General features: G+C 41.7%; 2 protein-coding genes across 3 annotated transcripts in view; both read left to right on the forward strand.

Annotated features, from left to right (window-relative positions):
• Nucleotides 1-926, forward strand: part of Hsf5 (heat shock transcription factor 5) — a 45723-nt gene extending 44797 nt beyond the window's left edge. The window contains exon 6 of the mRNA XM_005350488.2: nt 856-926. Coding sequence (XP_005350545.1) covers nt 856-926 — 71 coding nt within the window. The remainder of the gene's footprint in view (nt 1-855) is intronic.
• Nucleotides 927-7208: 6282 nt separating this feature from the next.
• Nucleotides 7209-22899, forward strand: part of Rnf43 (ring finger protein 43) — a 66944-nt gene continuing 51253 nt past the window's right edge. For both annotated transcript variants that reach the window (XM_026780756.1, XM_005350489.1), the window contains exon 1: nt 7209-7460. In XM_026780756.1, the coding sequence (XP_026636557.1) occupies nt 7209-7460 (252 nt within the window). The remainder of the gene's footprint in view (nt 7461-22899) is intronic.

The raw sequence follows: 22899 nt of genomic DNA on the forward strand, positions 1-22899 counted from the left end.
TTGTGAGCCACCATGTGGTTGCTGGGAATTGAACTCAGGACCTTTGGAAGAGCAGGCAATGCTCTTAACCTATGAGCCATCTCTCCAGCCCTCCATAACAATTAAATGAAAATATCTGGAGGAGGGAGCCCCCCAGGCATAGGTTTTTTTGAAGATTGCCAAATGATTTCAGTGCATAACAAGGTGGCTTTCCTTACTAGCCATATAATAGCTTCCCGATTATCAACTTACTTGTTAGGGCTAAGTGGATGACTTATAATAATGTGTTTATCCACTTAAAAATGTCCATATGTCACATAAGTGTATTACCAGTTTTCACCTGAACTCCAATTTGAGGTAACAGTGTGTGTGTGTGTGTGTGTGTGTGTGTGTGTGTGTATACAAGAGTTAGTCAACAACTCCCCTTCCTGTCCTTGCAACAGAAAGGAAATGAAGTTTTGTTTGTATGTATATTTAATCTTAATTTCTTTTTACACTTTTTAAGTTTTCTTTGTTTGCTTATTTGTTTTGAGGCAGAATCTCACCATAGCCCAGACTACATGAGCCTTTCTAAGTAGCTACGGCTAGCTTTGAACTCCAATCCCTCCTGCCTCCACCTCCCACCACATCTGGCTACCCCTTTTAAAAATATATAATAAAAGGCATTATTTTAAACCTTGTTGATCTGTTGGATTCGCACCTGATCTGCTTCAAGGAGTGGTAAGCCTGTCCTAACATCTGGACTTTGGTAAAAAGTGTAATTTCTAGCCACTTACACAGATTATCTATAGACAACTTGTCCTTCTTGTATGAAGACTTGCTGGAGACGTCTGTCGCCTGAGAGCTGAGAGTGAGTAAACCATCCTCTCTTTGTAGATCTTCATCTGCTGGTGGACGTGGCCTGCAAGCAGGAGCACTTTCCAAAGGAGGAAGAGTTGAAAGAGTGAGACGGAGTGGATGCTGGATGTGACGTTGTGCACTAGCCACAGCTGGGCACAGACTAGACTTGCACATGACACGCTGTTGGGAGTTTTTCAGTTCTGTTAAGGAAGAAAAAGTATTTTTTGTTTTGTTAATTGAGATTTTGTTAAATTGAAAATTGGGAGTTTGGTATTTCCTACAGCTGTTCAGTTCAGATTACTTACCTTGACAAACTACTTCAACATCTAGCGGCCTTTTTTTTTTTTTTCTGCCCAGATTCCTTTCAAATGAAAAGTCCTGGCCTTCAAGAAGCATCTAAAATGTGCTCTGTTGATGGCACTGGAGCAGTGTGTGTGCTGAGTTGGGATGTCATTTTGAACAATATCAGCACAATGTTGTCTGTCTCGAGTCACAGTGTGACCCTTTAGGGAAGGTGGTGTGATGAACAAAGACATGCAAGGTCACTAGTGTCACCAGTCCTAGTGGGTCAGGAGTTCCCGGGAGGAAGTTCTGGAAAAAACTCATTTTATAAGTGATTAACCAAAAACTTCTCTTGTTTCTGAACCCCACGTCCTGTTTCAGGAACAAGGCATCCAGACTTGGCCCGTCCATCAAACTAACAGCCTCTGATTCTTGAATATTTATGAGAGCATTTTTTTCCCATTGTCATGTCTTTCCTTAATTTGAATGATAAATTGTTATAAATAGAAAGTTTTGTTAATATCATTTACATAAATGTCTTCTAAAGAAAATATTTAATTTATTTAATTATATTTATAAATGCTGAGAGATTTAAAAGTTTTAAAACTTTGTATTTTTATTAACCTTGCAGAATAGAAAGATTAAAGGGTACGTGTATAATTTTGTTTTTGAAGGGTAAATGTACAATATGTGAACAGAAGCACTAAGGTTTAACACAATGTTTTCTTATTTTAGATTTTTACATTCAACAAGTATAAATTCTTATCTAAAGAGGGTATTGTGTGCAAATTTTGGGGGGAAATTGCTTCATTGTCATTTACCAGAAGCTATACTTTAATTTTTTTTAAAAAAATATTTTTTTATATACTTTATTTTTTAAGAAGCAGTTTATTTTTGAAATACTAAATGGTTTAAGCTTCTGAGAGACTTCTGGATAGTGTGTAAGTGATCACCATTTTCCCTCCCCTCACAGGACTGGACATTTGAGGAGTGGATTGTGGGGCTGTTTTGAAGGTAAAGAGGGGCATTTTGGATGTCCAGTTTCTGTAGTTGATATATGTCTACCAAATGACAGCAAGAACCAGAAAGGTTTGAGATATTTCAAGATGACTAAAACTTTCTTGTTGGATCTACCTCAGTTTTCCTAATAAGCGCTGCAGAAACAAAAGGAAAGTCTATGATTTAAAGCTAATGAAAAAGAAACAGCGCTTAATAATGGCATAAGCACTGGGTTAGCTCTGTAGCTTTACGGTCTGTTTCTTGTGTTGCACTGTGCCTTCCCAGTGATCGCAGACCTAGACGTGTAAGAGTTATGGCTGTTTGGAAAGGGTAAGCTCCATTGCTCTACAGCGACTCACTTTAGATTTGAGAGCAGGCTTTGATTCATCTAATTAGACTAGTTTGGTGCTCATGTCCTGGGCACTTATTCATCTTTACTAGTAAGGCGTGAAAGATGAACTGATTATCAAGACATGCACATCTTGTATCCATGCCAAATATATTGGCAAAGTGTATGAAAAGGAGACCCGGTTTTCTAATGAAGGAACTTTGCCTTTTTTCTGTCCCATTGAAGAGCTGGTAAGCTGTGTAGGTGATATTTCTTCCCCTCAAAATGCCTTTCTTAGCCTTATGTGTATTGAAAGAGATAATACCTTTTGAGGAATACGTGTCAAGCAGGAACCTTGGCACAGACATGGTTTCAGTGGCTTAGGGCTTGATCAGTGAATTGCCCTGATCAGCTTTCCAAACTTTTGTATATATGAATACAGCAGACAATGGAGCTGGATCTCCTGCTCTACTCAATGCTGGAACCTATCTCCTGAAGCTCTCATCAGTGATTGTGCAAAGGGCAGCAGGAAAGTGAAGTCTGCACGTGAATTACCCAGTAGGGCCTGCCTGACACATGCTAAGAAGGTTCCCGTCCAGCACCAATCAGTTTCAATCAGTCAACAATAAAATGAATGTTCCAACCAGACCTCTTGTCTTGCTTGTTTTACTATTTTTTTTGATAGCCAGTAGAAAATTTAGTCATTATGATCACTAATGCTGGTGAACTTCAAAGACAATGCATTCTGCTTTTCAAAAACTGATTGATTTTTTCCCCCCTGCAGTTCTGGAGATGAGCCCAGAGCCCGGAATCCATGCAACGCAAGCGCTGTACCTTGTCTTCCTTTTGTTTGTAGTTTTGAGACAAGGTCTTGCTGTGTAGACCAGGCTAGCCTTAAACTTGGAGTAGTCCTCCAGCCTCTCTGTATCTGGAGTCCTACATTTCAGGTGTGCACTACTCTACAGTCTACTTCTTAGTTTTTAAACATTGCCCTGAAGATGTAATTCAGTTGGTAGTGGGCCTGAAGCCCCGGGCTCATCGTTAGCACCATGTATAGCAAATGCAATGGTGGTACGTTCCTGCACTCGCAGCAGAGGTCAGCCTGGAATACATGTGACCAAGACACTGTCACAACAAAGCAACAAAACAGAAAGTTGTCCAGAACCTTTACAAATTATTATTATTTTTGCTTTTTTTTTTTTTTTGTAGACCAGGTTGGCCTTGAACTCACAGAGATCTGCCTGTCTCCACCTCCCGAGTGCTGGGATTAAAGGCATGTGCCACCACCACCCAGTTTACAAGTTATTTTTAATAATGATTAAAAATCTAAATGTTTCTAAGGATGATATTTTACAGAACCCTGGATTTTAGAACAGGATGAATAGTCTTCAATCACTAGTCAATCCAGGCAGGAATGGCAGTGGCTAAAGATTATCTGTAAGGTTGAGTTGAGGCTGAGGATGTTCTCAGTGGCAGAGCACTGGCCCAACACACACAGGCCCTGAACTTAAACCTCAACACACAAAAGAAGTCAATGTCAGTGAGATCGCTTTTTCACACCACAGCAACTCCATCTTGATGACATTTCCAGGGAAGCTCTATGGCATATCAAAACTCATCTGAATATTTTTTTTTTACTTGTCATTTTGGTGATCCGAATCAGTGCACTAAAGTATAGCACTGTTTGGCTTGACCCTCAGTCTTCCATGGTCTCAAGTCCATGATAAATTTTTTCATCATTCCCAGAGTTCATAATTTCCTTAAGAGAAAACAATCAAGTTTATAATTATATATATATATTGGTTTTTAAAGACAAGGTTTCTCTGTAGCTTTGGAGCCTGACCTGGCACTAGCTCCTGTAGACCAGAGCTGGCCTCGAACTCACAGAGATCTGCCTGCCTCTACCTCCTGAGTGCTGGGATTAAAGGTGTGTGCCACCACCACTCAGCTACCTAAACTGTTTTTATTTAGCATATTTAACTTTTTAAAAAAGATTTACATGTATGGGTGTTTTGCCTGCAGTGCCTGTGGGGGCCAGAAGAGGGCGTCAGATCCCCTAGAACTGGAGTTATAGAGTTTGTGAGCCACTATGTGGATGCTGGGAACTGAACCCCAGTCCTCTGAAAGAGCAAGCAGCAAGCGCTCTTAACCACTGAGCCATCGCTTCAGCTTGAAGCATAAGTTTAACTCTTGGCTTACAGTCTTACTTTGAAAGAATAGGTCTGACACCAAGAATGAAATGGAAATAGCAGATTCCAGACTTCTGACACCAGCCTGATTTGAAAGATCCATACAGGTACAGTTTAGACAGAGCTACTGAACTTACAGTATAAGAACTGAAGAAAATCTATGTAGAAAACGCACTGAAGCTTTCCAGGTGGCCAACAAAAAGCAACAAGTACTGTAGTGTAAGATCTCTCAGTCCAGTCTGTGTGCCATTTATGGACACTAAAACATGGAAAGAAAAGAAATCTATTTGAACTTGTATTTGCAAGACTTTGCGCCACTCTTTTGTCATTTGGATTCTTTTATGTTTACTGTTTATTTCCTCATACCACTATCTGTGCCCTATTGCTTACAGAATTCTCTTAGATATGTTTGAGTGGCCCTGATTTATATGCTGTAGGGAAAAGTAAGGACTGATTGAATTGAGTGCAGTTGGGCTGTGGCTCGCTAGAGGGAGTAAAGGAGCGAGAACCAGGAAGAGAGGGAGAAGACTTGGTTAAGTTTGCGAGGGCGTGCCCCCCGATGAGGCGGGGCGGGCTTGCGCGTAGCTGCTCCACCCTCACTTTGTCAGCAGGTAGAGAGTGTGATTGCAGTCCCAGGGGAGGGAGTTAGAGCTAGAACGCCAATTACCAACCACAGGCTTCCTGCTGTGGGGAGCTGCTCCAGAATTGTCTCTGGAAAGGAAGCGTGAGTCCTTCCCTCTTCTGAACTTCCCAAGTCCATCCATGATTCAGAGATACCGCCTTCTCCCTCTGGGATTTTCTCTTTCTGGTATTGAATTGTTGTATTTACTACTTCGTTGTCTTTCAAGAGCTGATCATTTAATTTTCTGTACAGGAGCTGGGGGAAAGGACTTTTGTTAGATTTCGGGGATGATTTTGGATCTTCTTTAAGCATTTCCAGAGTCCTTGAGGACAGTAGCTCTCGTCCTGGAATAAGTTTCTGCCTTTGACCTGCGTGGATTGCTTTCTCAGGCTTCGGAATTTCTCGGCACCTACCTGTAGTGTGTGCACTTGTCTGACTGCAGAGTGAGAAGGTGGAGGAAGGACTGAGCCGCACTGGGTTAAGCAGCTCAGATCTTTTTAAAGCAGGATTTATAAAAGCATAATTGAATTTGTTTCACCCCCGTGGATTCCAGTGGGCCCAACAGCGCAACAGGTTTGCAGATTTCTTTTGAAATTCTTTTTTGGTTTTCTCCCTCCCTCTGTCTCAGCAAAAGTAAGGAGTCTATGTAGCAGATTCATGTCCAGTGGCTTGGCTTTGAGCACTACTGAAGACTGTAGGATTTTCACACTTGACCTCAGAACGCAGTAGGCTTTGTGAGGGAAGTACATTGATAGTTACTTGATAGTTACTTGAGCATACTCATTTTAAAATCTGATGCTTATACAAGCACCTGGAGTTTCATAGGAGCCTAGAAATACCCCAGATCTGCTCTACTCTGCTTGATCCCCCCCCCCCAGGGTGCTCGACTTAGAGCCTGTGACTTTCCCCCTATCTTTTATTCCCCACCCCCTCAAGGAATTTGAAAACGTGTTAGGAACAGTCCTTTGTTTTCTTCTGAGTCCCAGAGATTACAGATTCTAAGGTCTGGATAGTAGTTTCCACAGCACGTTGAGGAAAGCCAAAGTGCTTGATATTCTCAAGCTGAAGGATAAAATCTGGAATCCCTGAGAAAGAAAGGAAAGTGGAAACAAATTTGAACTGGGAAATACCTGGAAAGCTGACCTCATTGAGTATTCTGATATGGGAGTTGGGAGAGGTTTTGGCATTCAGATTTACTCTGTCGGATGTCAAAGATATATGAATCTGTGCCTAATTTTACAGGTACTTTTGGTGGAACACAAAAAAATATATTGAAATTCTTTAAAAGTGTATAAATTCAGTAGGCCTAGAACTCTGGGCTCTGCTGAAACACAGTCTAGCATGGACGTTTTAATGAATCCATACTGTAGCCACCTTAGGCATCCCTCCAGGTGTAGCCTAATTAATTTCCACTCCTCTCCTATTAAGAAGAAAGCCCCCTCATGGTCTTCAACCATTTAAAACGGACCGTTTTTCTGGTTAACAAGGGCCATCTTCTGAGCTCTGAGCTGGAGCTCTGCCTCCTCACTTTGATGCACTGCTTAGCCGGCTCTCTTGGTTTTGGTTCCTCAACACTGGGTTTCGTGCCTCAGAAATCGGATACATATGGAAGACCAGCAGCAAGTGATCTGACACACAACCAGTCCACGCTGGCTCTAAGGCACATTTGGAAATTCCAGCGAGCAGTGGTGGTGTTTCTGTACCCACAGTGACGATGGGAGAAAATGACATACCTGCCCCAGAAGTGGGCTGAAAACAAACAAACAAACCCTCTTCTCCTCCCAATCAGGAATGCCCCCTGTGCTTGGGAATACACTGTAGAGACAAGAAGGACCAGAGCTCTGACTTGGCTTTCGGAAACTGAAACACAGCCTCTTTCCCCTCCATTTTCTGGATCTGAGAACCTGCCTTTGGGATGAGCTAGTGGAAGCAGTATGCATGGCCGAAGAGCATTGATGCAGCTGGTAGCATGAGTGGCGGCCAGCAGCTGCAGCTGGCTGCCCTCTGGCCCTGGCTGCTGATGGCTACCCTGCATGCAAGCTTTGGACGCACAGGACCCGTGCTGGCAGCAGCGGTGGAGTCTGAAAGATCAGCAGAACAGAAAGCTATTATCAGAGTGATCCCCCTGAAAATGGACCCCACAGGAAAACTGAATCTCACTTTGGAAGGCGTGTTTGCTGGTGTTGCAGAAGTAACTCCAGCGGAAGGGAAATTAATGCAGGCAAGTATAACTTTATTCCATTTTACTTTCCGTCTGTTGGAAATACGTCTTCTTCTTCTGTCTGACAAACCAAAGCCCGTGCAAGGGCTAGCTTCCCTCCTTCCACTGCTTAGCTGTGCATTTCTTCATTCTTGTGCGGATATTGCTTTATTAGCAATATTTTTATTTTATCGTTAAAGAGATATATAAATTCTGTATTGTAGATGATAATTTGCTTACTTTAATTGGTATTACATAACCTCTTGGGGTATGCATAATAAAAATTTTCTTTATAAATATGTATTTGGGGCACTACTTTACTAGGTCAAAAATACAAGTATATATTTAATACATTTACATCCTGTTAAAATGTAAAAGCTAATTTTAATGATCAAGAGCACCCTGAAATTCTAGACTGTCCTTGGATGATATCTGATTACAGTGTCACTTTTAAAATTCAGTCAAGCTTGGACGCTATGGCTAGTTTTCTACCACGTGTGGGTGGCACCCTATTGCTAACCCCCAGGTGAAGAGGACTAGGTTACAAAATGGACCCCAAGCGTGAACCTGTCCCTGCTCCTTCTGGACCAGTTTTTAAATGTACTGTTCAAAACTTGAAACGTTTATTTGATACATGTATTTTTTTGAACTCACAGAGTTTTTCCTGGCACGATTTCCGAGGCTTTCGGGCTGTAACTCATTCCCAGGCTACCTATTCTTTAGTTGTTGAATTTATGAACTTCCTGGGGTCATTGCCTTTCTTAGACCAATTGCTCATTCCTGTGGTGAAGACAGAGCTTGGTGAGCTGTGCCCTTTTGATGGGCAACCTACTGCCTTGCTTCTTTAAAAGATGTTGTTTGTTTATTAAAATTCATTTTGTAAAGTGACACTTCTTGCTGTAGCCATTGGAGGCGGGTTTATACAAGTGATCTCAGCATACAAAGTCAGATTTTTATTTTGTAATATGTGCGGACTATGAATTTTAGTTCATAGCTATATGAATATATATGAATTTTAGTTTGTAGCTATATAAAAGAAGGTAAGAACGTGAAATAAATTACAGCATTATTTTTCAAACGTGAATACTTTAACTAGGCGTGGTGATCCATGCCTTTAATCCCAGTGCTCAGAGACAGAGGCAGATGGATCTCTTTGAGCCTGAGGCCAACCTGGCCTACATAACGAGTTCCAGGACAGCCAGCAGACATAAAGAGATCATGCCTCAAAAAAAAAACAAAGAAAGAAAGAAAGAAAAAGAAAGAGCCTGTTAGGTTTTGTGGCTCAGCGCTGCTCTTCTTTGGTATTTTGAGACTGGAATAAATGAAGAGGATAAAGAATTGAAGTAGAGCCGGGCGATGGTGGCACACACCTTTAATCCCAGCTCTCAGGAGGCAGAGGCCGATGGATCTCTGTGAGTTTGAGGCCAGCCTGGTCTCCAGGACAGACTCCAAAGAGAAACCCTGTCTCAAAAAAAAAAAAAAAAAATCAAAGTAGAAGCTTCTGCAAAAATGCCCTAAAATTTGCCATGTGTAAGGGGAATGGTAACTCTGTGGGAACAGAGCGGTGTGAGAAGAAAGATGCTCCCTGTGCTCCCTGACCTTGCCCCCCTGAGGTGCCTGCTGCACTATGATTTTAGCATAGACAGTTTTACCATTAAGCCATCTGTTTGTATCTCTGACGTCTTAGGGAGCCCCAGTCAGATTCTGTGATAGCATTGCTCAGTAACTTGATGATCTACTCTGAGAAGCAGCGTCCTCTGTCAGTTCACACTGCTTCTCTTCTAAAGCTTCAGTATTTGCTGAGGGACCAGCACCCGAGGAAGCCCGTGGATGCCCCTGCCACCCCGCAGTGCTCTTTAATCACTCACTGCTCCTTCACTCTGAGCAGGACTGCCGTTATGTCCTTGTATGAATGTCAGTTTCTCAGTGCGCAGCTTTGCATCACTGACGATTCTCAGGCTTTACTTTTTCTGCCATATGTGCTGTTTTTGGGTTTTAAAGTAAGTTTTATGATGACTTATTATTGATCACCGAGTGTGTCAGTTTGGGTCCTGTACACTCTCAGTGAATCAAGTTTTTAGTCCACAGCAGTTAACTAAATTTTCTTAATCACTCCCGAAGACAAACATTTTAAGAAGACTTGTAAGATATCTATCTTTATACATTATTTGATTAACTCTTTCAAAGACCTCTGGTGTTAGGGATACTTGGTTAGTGCGACTAGAATCCACTCTGTTTGCTTCTTATCAGTAACTGCGGCTCACTTCCCTTGGAAGTGCTGTCCCTGGTCCTCCATACGCACCATGGCTGTCTTGGTAGTCCATTATCCCCATAGCACAGATGGATCATTCCTTGCGACCTTCTGCCTATGAGTTGTTCCTGTTCATCTCTTAAGATTCAATTGGGTCTTTGTAAAAGTACATTATACCAGAAAATTTATATAAAACAGTGGTTTAAAAAAGAATAAGATATTTCTTTCCATTTTCCCAAATTAATTCAGAATGCATACACTTTCATGAAAACCAAATTAATAGGATTTCATTGTTTTGCTTTTTATTGTATTGAACTTATTGCATTTCATTGTATTGCTTTTAAAGTTTCCAAGCCATCTCATGACAATGTAGCCCCTTTTGTTTAATAATAATATAAACCGTCCAACTGCCTTTAAAATGATTTTCTTTTTCTTGGCTTTTTCTGATGGCTGCAATTCTCATACATAAGCATTTAAAAGCCGAGAAGTGGTGAGTTTTTGTCTAGATTCTCATTCCTCACTCTTGTTAGCAGTAATGTCTGGGTCTATCTCCTGCCTCTGTCTCTGTCTCTTACTGTGTGTGTGTGTGTGTGTGTGTGTGTGTGTGTGTGTGTGTGTGTGTGTTGAACCTAGAGCCTTCCACATGCTAGGTAGATGTTCAATCGTTGAATAATGTTCTCCGAGTGCTGGAAGGAAGTTGAAAGAGGAGCTGCCCTCTATTTCCCATCTTCTCTTTTCCTGGAAACCTCACCTCCTGGTCCTGAACAGTCATAGTTCTACTTTGGCCTGGAGTTTTTCTCTGAGCTGCTGTACCATGTTAACCTGATGTTAGCCATGCTCTTTGAAGGGTCCAACTCTCAGGTTCCGTCTGCCTTTGCCAAACCTTTTTTTCTTCCTGCTTATTATTTCCTTCTGCCCTTCCCTGTTTATCTTCCATTCGGTTTGTATAGTTAGGGTGGCTCACCACTGCTCCTCTGAACAGCTGTTGTTTTTAACTTTTCATCAAAAACAAACAAACAACCAACCAAAGGCCAATGAGATTTTTGAGCCCTCCTAATACTTGGTTGTGGTTTATAGGGTATTATTACATGATGGTGATTATGACCTATATATTTTTTTTCATTTGAACATATTGTTTCCTGGTTGCACTATGCTGATGGAAAATATCCTAGAACTGAGCACTGTCTAATTTCCGGTTTTCTGCCTTGCTTATAATTGATTAATGTTTGTGTCTGTTGTTATTATTTAGCAATATCCTTGGGACCACAGCTATACACGATTGTAGTCATATTTTCTTTTATTTAGAAGAACACCTCCAAGTTGTCTCTAAGCAAAAGAATCCAAGCATCTTAATGTAGCTCTAGAGAGGTCACCGACCCTTTGGCTGTCGCATTTTTCCTGCTCAGCTGGTTGTCCTGGATTTTCTTAGACTCCAGGATAAAGTTATGATCAAGATTAGAATGTGTTGCCCGGAGGCAGCAGACCTGTAATGGGAGCTAAGCCTGGGGTAGTTTCACATTTGGCTCAAAACAGGGAGCACCTCCTGGACAAGTTCCCTTCTCCAGTGCCTCTTCTTGCCTTCTCATCTCTCCTACCTGCCAGCTCGTGCTTGCCCCCTTTAAGTTTTCTCTTTATTTGCATTGAGCACCTGAAACTTCTAGATTGATGTTTTTGGCCAGTGTCAGAGAGACAGTCCTCTGTTGCAAGCTGAAGACCTAAGGAGCAAACTGACCCTACATAGTTGTGAGATTGGAACAAAATAGCTTTTACCTCGCTGAGGGTCAGATTCTTTGTCTGTGACATTGAGGGATTTGAATATAATAGCTGCCAAACTGATACTGTACGTTTTATATGTATTAGCTCCTTGAATTTCCATGATAACTTTGTGGGAGAAAGTGTTCTATGCATGTTTTCTCACATTTTACAGAAAAGGAAGTTGAGGACTTAATACCTCTAAGGCAATAATTAGTGAGTGATTGGCATAGCTGGAGCTTGAATGGCAGAGCCATGGTTCTTCAACTCTGAACCCTATACAGGTCAAAGGTGGATAGGACGTCAGAGTGCGGCTGTCGGAGGCTGAGCCTGGCACAATATTCTACTGCCTTCCAATAATTTCTGTATTTCTGCTTTTCTTGATTTGAGTTTGATTACAGAAAAGTGAGTCAACCAGAGTGTTTATCCTGGATCTCCATTGCATTTCCTTCCTGCTTACTTTGAAATGTGGTGACTGCTAACACAGGCATGCTAGTGATAAATTTTGAAGCAGCATGCATTTAATTGACGTTGCTTAAGTGAGTTCCTTGGATGCAGATTTCAGAGTAGATTTTAGGATTTTTTTTTTTTTTTTGCTTTGCTGCCAGCCTTTAAAAGAACTACAGAGTAAATATTCAAGGTACAGTCAGCTCTCAGTTATTCATGTTAATGGAGGTGTAGAAAATATAATTATAATTGACTCTGGAATGTAGTCAGAAATTCACTATCAGATACAAAGTGTGCCCAGATATAAACCCTGCTCAGGGCCTTCTAGATCTGACTTTTTGTTACAAACTTAACCTCCAGAAGAGAGAAGAAGTGGCGCGATATTTTAAAAATTTTTGTTTTGTGCATATGAGTGTTTTGCCTGTATGTATATCTGTGTACCTCTTGTGGACCTGGAACTGTGGAGGCCAGAAGAGGCCATTGGATCCGCTGATCTGTGGCTACAGACAGTTGTGAGCTGTCATGTAGATGCTGGGAATCAAATCCTGGTGACTCAAAAAGCAGCCAGGGCTCTTAACCAACTGCTGAGTCATCTCCTCAGCCTTTGCAGGATATCTTTAATGGTACTTTTCAAACTTAAGAGTAAATCTCTTGCTGAATGTGGTGGCACAGGCCTGTAATCCCAGAACTCAGGAGACTAAAGCCAGGAGCATTATGAATCAGAAAACAACCTGGACTACATAATAAATTGAAGTCTAGCCTGGGCTATTTAGTGAGACTTTGTCTCAAATAAAACAAAATAAAAATAACAAAACCAAAAAAGTATGTCTTTTATAATTACCTTTAAAGTAGATGTGTGTATGTGTATTCAGTCTTTTATGTAGAAATGAGAAAATTTAAGTTCAAATTCATAAATATCTTTCACTAGTAGGAATTAATAAATGAATTGTGCTTCAACTGTTGTTCCTATCATCTGTATAGTGTTCAGTTATCAGACTCTGTGGGCAGGCATTTTCCTGGTTTGTACTCAAGTGTGTGGAGCTCATTTTCTTTTTTTTAATTGATATTTATTGAGCACTATATTTTTCTCTGCTCCCCTCCCTGCCTCTCCTCTCCCCCCTTCAATCCTCTCCCAAGGTCCCCATGCTCCCAATTTACTCAGGAGATCTTGTCTTTTTATACTTTCTACTTCCCATGTAGATTATATCTATGTAAGTCTCGCTTAGTGTCCTCATTGTTGTCTAAGTTCTCTGGGATTGTAGGCTGACTTTCTTTGCTTTATGTTTAAAAACCACCTATGAGTGAGTACATGTGATAATTGTCTTTCTGTATCTGGGTTACCTCACTCAAAATAATGTTTTCTAGCTCCACCCATTTTCCTGCAAAATTCAAAATGTCATTTTTTCCTGCTGTGTAGTACTCCATTGTGTAAATGTACCACATTTTTCTTATCCATTCTTCGATCAAGGGACATTTAGATTGTTTCCAGGTTCTGGCTATGACAAACAAAGCTGCTATGAACATAGTTGAACACATGTCCTTGTGGCACGATTGAGCATCCTTTGGATATATACCCAAAAGTGGTATTGCTGGGTCTTGAGGAAGGTTGTTTCCTAATTTTCTGAGAAATTGCCACACTGACATCCGAAGGGGTTGTACCAGCTTGCACTCCCACCAGCAATGCAGAAGTGTTCCCTTTTCCCCACAACCTCTCCAGCATAAGTTGTCATCAGTGTTTTTGATCTTGGCCATTCTTACAGGTGTAAGATGGAATCTCAGAGTTGTTTTGCATTTCTCTGATGACTAAGGATGTTGAACATTTCCTCAAGTGTCTTTCAGCCATTTTAGATTCCTCTGTTGAGAGTTCTTTGTTTAGGTCTGTACTCCATTTTTTTAAATTGGATTATGTGATCTTTTGGTGTCCAATTTCTTAAGTTCTTTGTATATTTTGGAAATCAGACCTCTGTCTGACGTGGGGTTAGTGAAGATCTTTTTCCATTCTGTAGGCTGTTGTTTTGTCTTGTTGACCGTGTCCTTTGGTTTACAGAAATTTTTCAGTTTCAAGAGGTCCCATTTATTAATTGCTTCTCTCAGTGTCTGTGCTGCTGGAGTTGTATTTAGGAAGTGGTTCCCTGTGCCAATGAGTTCAAGTGTACTTCCCACTGTCTCTTCTATAAGGTTCAATGTGGCTGGCTTTATGTTGAGGTCTTTGATCCATTTGGGCTTGAGTTTTGTGCATGGTGATAGATATGGGTCTATTTTCATTTTTCTACATGTTGATATCCAGTTATGCCAGCACCACTTGTTAAATATGCTTCTTTTTTCCATTTTATTTTATTTTATTTTTTTTTTTGCTTCTTTATCAAAGATCAGGTTTTCGAAGATGTGTGGATTGATAACCGGGTCTTCTATTTGGTTCCATTGGTCCTCCTGTCTGTTCTTATGCCAATACCAGGCTGTTTTCTTTACTGTAGCTCTGTAGTAGAGTTTGAAGTCAAGAATTGTGATGCCTCCAGAAGTTCTTTTATTGTACAGGATTGTTTTGGCTGTCCTGGGTTTTTTTGTTTTTCCAAATGAAGTTGAGTACCGTTCTTTTGAGGTCTTTGAAGAATTTTGCTGGGATTTTGATGGGCATTGAGTTAAATCTGTAGATTGCTTTTGCTAAAAGGAGGTCATTTTCTTTAACAGTTACTTGAATTACTTTTTTATAGAGGATTAAAAAATATCCCTAAAGAGCCAGAGCCAGGTGGTGGCGGCTCAGGCCTTTAATCCCAGCATTTGGGAGGCAGAGGCAGGCAGATCTCTGAGTTCAAGGCCTGCTTGGTCTACAGAGCAAGTTCCAGGACAGTCAGGGCTACACAGAAAAACCTTGTCTTAAAAAAAGAAAAATGTCTTCCTAGAGTTGGTGGTTTCTTTCTTTATTTCTAATGAAGCTCTTTGCATTTTGTCTCTTGTTCACTTGAGAAGAGCTTTTGGCCCTTGTGGGTTTTACTTTTTCCCCTTCAGTTGGTAAGCACAATAGAAGGGAATGTTACAAATGAACAATGTATTATTATTGCAGTATTGGTATCCGGAAACCATGGCAGAGTATTGTAGAGAATGGTATTCATAAAGCTTCTGTAGCAACTTTCTTCCAAGAAGCTGAAGTTGAATCCCAAATTTTTGCTAGCCCTGTAAGAAGAGGTAACATTTTACAGAAAATACACCAAGGTCAAGGAGGCAAGAAAAGAGAGGCTCAGAGATTGAAGCACTGTGCTTTCCAGGAGATGGAAAGGAAATCTCGGGGCTGGAGAGAAGGCTTGGTTTAGGATCCCTTGCTGAAGACCCTGGTTCAGCTCCCAGCACCCACATGGTAACTCACAGCTGTCTATAACCACAATTCCAGGGGATCTGACATGTTCTGGCCTCTGTAGGCACTAGGTATCTATGCAATGCACAGACAGATGTGCAGGGAAAACACCCATGCACATGAAATGGTAGTTGAAAAATCTTTAACTGGGCAGTGGTGGCACATGCCTTTAATCCCAGCACTTAGGAGACAGAGGCAGGAGGATCTCTATTGAGTTCAAGGCCAGCCTGCTCTACAGAGTGAGTTCTAGAACAGCCAGGGCTACACAGAGAAACACTGTCTCAAAAAAAAATCCCCCCAAAATATTAAAAAATAAAAATAAAAAATAAAAGTAAGGACAAAGCAAACAAACAAACAAAAAAGAAACAAACCAGAAAAAAAACAGACCTCTGTTTGTATTTGAAACAGGATAGACACGTGTAGACCAGGCTGGCCATGAACCTCACAGAGCTCTGCCTGCCTCTGCCTCCCAGGTGTTGTGGTAAAGGTATGGGAAATCTATTTTAAAGATATCCGAGGAAGAGATTCCATGGCCAGTTGTATTCCATGAGGCGCTCCAATCTTGTTGATGGCCGAGGTAGTTCCTCCTTGGATATATGTTGCTCAGTGTGACAAATTAGTCCAAAAAAATGTTGAAGGAGCAGCTTCCCAGCTTCTCCGAAAGCCCTTTGAACTGCGTTCTGACCTGCACTTGCTATTAAAGCCTAAGTCTGTATGGTGAGAGAGACCCGTAAGCGCCCTAGCAACCCTGCTCCCTTTCTTTCCTCTCTCCCCCAGTCATTTGGCTCCGGCCACTCAAGCCTCCAGTCGACTGGGCATATTCCCACCCGAGACTCCAGACACCTTGTTCTAGCCCCCAGTGCCATCGCTAAGTGTCAAGTAAGCCTTGATGAGGCCTTCCTCCACCATTCTGCTTGAGCCACTTCTTGTTCCCTCACGGTCCATACTCCCCTTCTGTGATTTAGTGTTCTTTTCCAAGTTATTGTCTGTAATGACATTCTATTTTTCTAGTTGCCCGCCTCCTCTTAGTGGACTGTGAACACTGTAAAAACAGAGCCCCCCCCCTCTTTGTTGAAAGCTACATCCCTAGAAATGCCTGTTCTGCTAGGCAGTGCCTTAACACTTGCCGTGTGCCGCGTGAACAGAACTGTCTCCGAGCTGAGGAATAACTCAAGATCAAGACAGGTTTACTCATCGGTCACATTCAACTAGTTTGACTTATTAACAGCCAACTGTTCCCTTAATAATTTCAAAATCAGACACGACTATCATGAATAAACTTGATATGCTCCTTTATACAGCATTTTACTGTATCTATCTATTAATTGATTGATTGACTCTGGAGATGGATCCCAAGCACGCTAAGAAAACACTGTCTTTCTAATCTACATTTCCAACTTCTACTTAGCAATTACTTGTTTGTGTGTTTGTCTTGTTTAATTTTGTGGATCGTTTTGTTTCGGAGGCGGGGTCTCACTGTTTAGTCATGGCTAGCCTGGAGTTTGCTGTGTAGGGCAGGCTGGCCTTGAACTTGTTGCCAGCCATCCTTCTACCTCTCTGCCTCCCAAGTGCTAGTATTACAAAACCCAGCTGCTGACTCAGCATTTATTTCATTGCTAGTTCAGCCTTTGCTTCTTAGGAAATTCTGGTTTCCCAAGAATGGGTACTGGGTATTGGTTTTAAACCTCTGATCCCAGGATATTAGCATATATCCAAAGGACCTCACCTTCTTAACTCTTAAACTTGTGATTCCTAATTCTGGTTTTCAAATACCCTAAAATAGTGGTTTTTCCTGCCCCCCTACTCCTCATCTCTGTGTGTGTGTGTCTGTCTCTGTGTATTGCTAGGGATTGAAGCTAAGACCTTCTGCATGTTAAGCAAGTGTTCTTCTAATTGAGCTATATACTTGCCTCTAGCCTTGGTATGTTTTTTATATATTTATTTTATGTGCGTTGGTGTTTTGCTTTTGTGTATGTCTGTAAGGGTGCCTGACCCCTGGAACTGGAGTTTCAGACAGCTGTGAGCTCTCACGTGGGTGCTGGGAATTGAACTCAGGTCCTCTGGAAGAATAGTCAGTGCTTGTGAGTGCTGGTAGTTTTAAATAACAGATAAGCTATTGTCCATATTCTAAGCATTATAGTTAGGGAAAGTTTGTCCCATGATTTTTAGTATCTTAGAATTTATGTTAAATTTGCAATTTAAGAAACACCAAAATGGAAAAAAAGAAACACCAAAATGATTTAAAAGTTATTTTTTTTAAATTGTAAACCTAAAGGCCCATATATTATTTCTTGAAATGGCAAATAAGATAATGTAGAAGTTCTAATCCATGAGCTACAAACACTGGTAGTTCTTCAAGCATTGTTCATTTTTACATCTAGACTATCTGTGTTATGAGGGGCTGACCACAGTACAAGCATAGTCTTCAGTCGAATTATCAGGTACATATCGAGTCTGTACTCCTGGGGACCCAACCCAGGGCCTTGTGCAGGCCAGGCAAGCTGCCTCTCAAGTTTTGATGCTGAGTCCTGAAGGGCTGCCTTCAACCCTTGTAACTCCGTGGCAGTTGAGAAACGGGGTTGTTACGTCCGTAGACTAATTTGGCTGAAACTAGAGGCCCTGTGTTTATGTCTGCTACTTTGATTATTTCCTAAAATGAGCACATGGATGTTCACTCTTTGTTGTTCTGGTTTCTCACAAACATTTTCTGTAATCTGCTCAGTTAACCACTCTGAACGAAAAATCGTCTGGTGGTCCAGGTTTTATGCGCTCTTACTTCCTACGTTTCACTTAGAGCTGTTTTTCCTCATATTCTCGTGCCCACTTCTTCTTTACCCTAGTGAGGGGCTTGTTAGCTCGATGTTGGGATCGAGGGCTACTATTGTAGCCTTCGGTTGCTATGGTAAAACAGTGTTGGTGTGGGAGTGGGGAGGGGAAGCACCAGGTGTCCCTTGTGGCAAATCATCACAGTTCAAGGTGGAATAAACCCCAGTCCGTTCTTTTCATTTTCAGATCAAGAACTGAATTCAAGAAGATTAAAGTTTATCAGCCAGAGATCTGGTCTATTTTATTGGCTGATAGCTTTAGCCAAGCTCATTTATTTTAAACAGTGAATTAAAAGCTGGAAAGTTTATTGAGAAGATGCTGTAGCTGGACATGGTGGCATACATCTCTAATCTCAAAATCTGGAAAACTTAGGCAAGAGACCTCGTGAGAGTTCAGAGCCAGTCTAGGTTATATAACAAATTTGAGGCAAGGCTGGGCCACATAGTAAGACCCTCTGCCAAAAACTACCAATTTAGAAAAAAATATATATTAAGCTTGTATGGTGGCTAACATGTGTGACCCTAGCACCAAAGGAGGCCGAAGCAGAATTGCCAGCCTGGATCAGGTTAGCCAGGGAAACAGCAACAGCAACAAAAACCAAAATCAGGGCTGGAGAGATGGCTCAGTGGTTAAGAGTACTAGCTGCTCTTATAGACCACCTAGGTTCAATTCCTAATACCCGTCTGGTGGCTCACAGATATCTGTAACCCCAGTTCCAAGGGAACTAATGTCCTCTTCTGACTTCTGAGGGCACCAGACATGCTTGTGGTACACAGACATACAGGCGGGCAAACAGACACATAAAAATCCTATTTTAAAAAGTAATGATTGATTGATTTTTAAAAGATATAATACTGGGGATATAGCTCAGTGGTAGAGTGTTTGTCTTGAATCCATATGTTCCTAGGCCTGAGCCTAAGTACCGCAAGGGAAAAAGAAGTCTGTCTGTCGTCTATGGCAGTGTAGATTAATAGTCCTGGTACTCAGGAGGCTGAAGCAGGGGGTTGTAAGTTCAAGTCTAACTTGGGCTACAGAGTAAGACCCTATCTTAAAGGAAAGAAAAGAAAATATTACAGATTACATTGGATGTCTTTCATCTTTTATCCCTAGTTAACTAGAAGGCATGCTTTAAAACAAACAAATCAGGAAAAATATACTTTGTCACAATTTAGCATTACTTTATGTGGTCCATGACATTTATTCTACCATAAAACTCAATGTAGACCAAATGTTCTGTAACCTGGATCATCTGAAAGCAAGATGTTCTTGGGAGTCTAGGTTGAGAAAACTCATCCCAAGTGGAGGCTGTGCTGGCTTCCTGGGATGCTAACACGGTGATTCCCTTTCTGTGCCCGTATGCTGGGGCAGTTACCAAAGGAAATGGGAACGCAACACACCTTCCGCTGGTCCGGCTGAGGGGATGCAGTTAAACACCAGAAGGGCAGTGTGTAATGAATGGTACCACAGTTGATCACATGACTGTGGTGGGCTGGGCATGTGGTTCAAGCAATGAGGTAGGAGCATAGCCACATAAGGCCCTGTGTTTGTTTCCTGGTAGCACAAGTCTGCAAATGAAAGTGAATATAGAATTAAGCAAAAAGAAAGTAAATAACTATGGTAATTCAGCCTTGAGTCCCCTGTGATTGAAGCAGAACAGAGTTGTATTAAGTTTTAACCCAGGCAATTTTCAGTGGCTTAAAGCTGAACAGCTGTAGCCCGAGTGGCCACTCACAAATGCAGGCTGTAATGTCCCCTGTATAGTCTTGCATCTTGTGCTCCTCAGTAACAGTCTCTTTAGAAGTCCAAATAACTAAACATGCTGGCTTGCTTTTGGATCAAAACTGACTTTCCAAAATAGCCAAGACATTTCTGTTGATACATTTAGCTTCAAATGGAATTTTGTAGAGCGGGAACTTTGAGTTAATAGTATCAGTGTTTTGGTTATGATTCTTCACAACCTGACTCCCATGAAGAGGGTGCTGGATCCCTGGGACTAGATTTCTAGACAGTGGTGAGGTTCTGTGTGAGTGCTGGGAACAGAACCTGGGTCTGAGGGTCTGGAAAAATAGTCAGTGCTCCTAACCACTGAGACATTTTTCCGGCCTCTTAAAGGGACACATGTCCCATGGACATATCTGTCTGTTCATCCATCCATCATTTCTTCTTCTTGAACTTGCATCTGCCTCCCACTGTTGGGTTTGTAGGTGGCTTTGCCATGCCAGGAGTACCTCGTTCTTTTATCTGAGCTAAGTGTGTGGTAGATGCTGCACAACAGAGCTCAAAACTACCCCAAGTCTCATTAAAGCCACACAGTTTTTTAGCACCCCTGTCTTTTGGTCCTGTTCTGTCCTTAACATCTGTTAACACGGGGGAACGAGTCTTTCCCTGGTGTTTCTGATTTTAAGTTCTTTTAGTTGAATTGAGGACCTTTATCCTAAAAATCATCAAAGCTGTCCCCAGCCCGTGATGGAACGCTAAGCGAAGCCTGAGGGAATCTAATCTACCCTTTAGAAAGACCTGGAAGAGGCAGAGATAACCTAGAACCAGAGGGAACTGTGGGAGCCAAAGAAGTGTGGGTCTGAGCTTCAAAAACCCTGTGAGCATGAATTATTAGAGAAAAGCTAAGTAATCACACCAGAACTAAAGTTTCAGAGCATTTGGTAGGTGTTGATTGTAAGCATTCTTGAGAGGGTGGAAATGGACTCCTCTGGTTAGTTCCTATGCCGTCTTACTAAACCACAGCTGTCTGCATTGTGTGTCCCCAGAAAACTTCTGCCTGTAAAAGAAGAGAAAGGCTGCCGTGAAGTTCGTGAGACCCACAGTAGACACAAAAGCGCCTTCTTGGAGGCCAGGCAGCAGAGGCAGCTTGTACAGGCAGGCCTGCTCCTCTCAAAGACTGGGAATCAGATTCTTTCCCCAGGGGGTTTCCAGCTAGTTTGCACTTCAGAAAATTCTTTTCTTTCTCCTGCTGTTCACGCCCTGCAAAGAATTTTCTTCTAACCAAAAAAAAAAAAAAAAAAAGTTTTATAATCCAAGATCTTTGTCCTTAGTTATTGGACATCAAAGGAAGTTTGGAGGAGACTGGGGGATTATGTGAGTACCCAGAATTTATTCTAAATGCAAACTTACAGCATTAGCAAGTCCCCCAAAGAACACGCTTAGAGCTGAAGGAGGCCCTGTGTAACTGCATCTTCATCCTTCCTCGCTTTAGAGGTGCTACGGTACGGGACAGATGGGTTGCGTTCCTCTGCCTTTGAGCTTGGACTTGCCCCAGGAATGTTTGGTTTTGAGCTACAGACTTACTAGAAGAGGCCACCCACCCTCTGGATCTGCTGCTTTATAACCTTCTATTTGGAAACATCGGGTACTGTGGAGGAAACCAGTCTTTTAACCTTCAGCGCTTCAGCTCTTGGGAACGTGGTGTTTCTTTCTGGGCAGTTGATGGTATCACCAATTTTGGGAGCCACATTCTCTGCATTCCCCGCTGTCTCTGGGGTGTTGGTGATGTCATTTTCTCCCACAAAGGAAAACCTCGGCACCCCGAGGGCCTGAACTCAGGTCTTGGCAGGTAAATGAAGGAGGAAAATAAAATGCTTTTAGATTGAAACTGATTTGGTCAGGCAAAAGGAGGCACAGCCATCTCCAGTACTGTCTCGACAGCCCCGGCTTATTTGTCACCTGGTGAGAACTAAGATTATAAATTACAGAATTGTTTTTCTGGGTGAGAACAAAGATTCATTTAATATTTTGATTTTTATGCTTGTGCCATCTTTGGATATTATTCCCTGAGCTTTCTGCTCCCTCTGAAATGCCCTTCTCTTAACTCGGGAAATTTCTAAGCTTTTGAGAACCTATTTCTAGATTATCCAGCTTTCTTTCATTGAACAGATTGACAGCATCAGCCAAAAAGAGAACTGAAATGATGGGTAAAGCAAACTTGGCAACGTCTGCCCAGAGCAAAGCACAACGCTACAGTAACCTTAGCTTTGTGGGTGGGAGCTGAGGCGCGTTTGCCCTCGGAGATCAGATTCCAGGAGCACCAAGAATGCTCAGTTTCCAATATGGCAGCCCAGGGCCCCCTCAAGGATTCTATAAGCGTCCTCAGAGCTTTTCTGTGGTGTCCTTGTGGTTCACAAAAACCAACATCATCAGTTACAAAGGTTTGCCCTGAAGACAAACCTCAGAAAAGCATCACTTGTCTGTCTTTGCCCTTAGACATAATCTTTTATACTTTTACTCCTCTCTGAAAGAACATGTTATAGTTTTGTGGGTTTTTTAAAAGTCTTTTTCAGAGACTCAGCAACAGACTATTCGCAAAAGTGTTTTTAAATTTTTATTGTGTGTGCGTGTGCACAAATTTTGTGTCAGTGTGTGTCACATTTGGAGATGCCTGTGGAAGGCAGAAAGGGGAGAATATACCCCAGAACTGTGGTTACAGGCAGTTGTGAACCCTCCAATGTGGGTACTGGAAACCACAGTTGGGGCCTCTGGAAGAGTAGACAGCCAATCTTAACTACTGAGCTATTTTACCAGTAGTTATTTTTATTTATTTTTGTTTTTATTTTTATGTGCATTGGTGTTTTGCCTGAATATGTCTATATGAGGATGTCAGATCCCCTGGAACTGGAGTTCCAGACAGTTGTGAGCTGCCATGTGGGTGCTGGGAATTGCATCCAGGTCCACTGAGCCATCTCTCTGGCCCCTCTCAAAAGTTTTAAATGCACTAGTTTTTGCTTCAGGATAGTACTGCAGTCTCTGACATAGTAGTATTTACTAGCTTATTCTGCTCACAGTGAAACCTTACCTATTCTTTTTTTTTTTATATTTCACAGAAT

The sequence above is a fragment of the Microtus ochrogaster genome, chromosome 7, assembly GCF_000317375.1.
Source record: "Microtus ochrogaster isolate Prairie Vole_2 chromosome 7, MicOch1.0, whole genome shotgun sequence".
NCBI lineage: Eukaryota > Metazoa > Chordata > Mammalia > Rodentia > Cricetidae > Microtus > Microtus ochrogaster.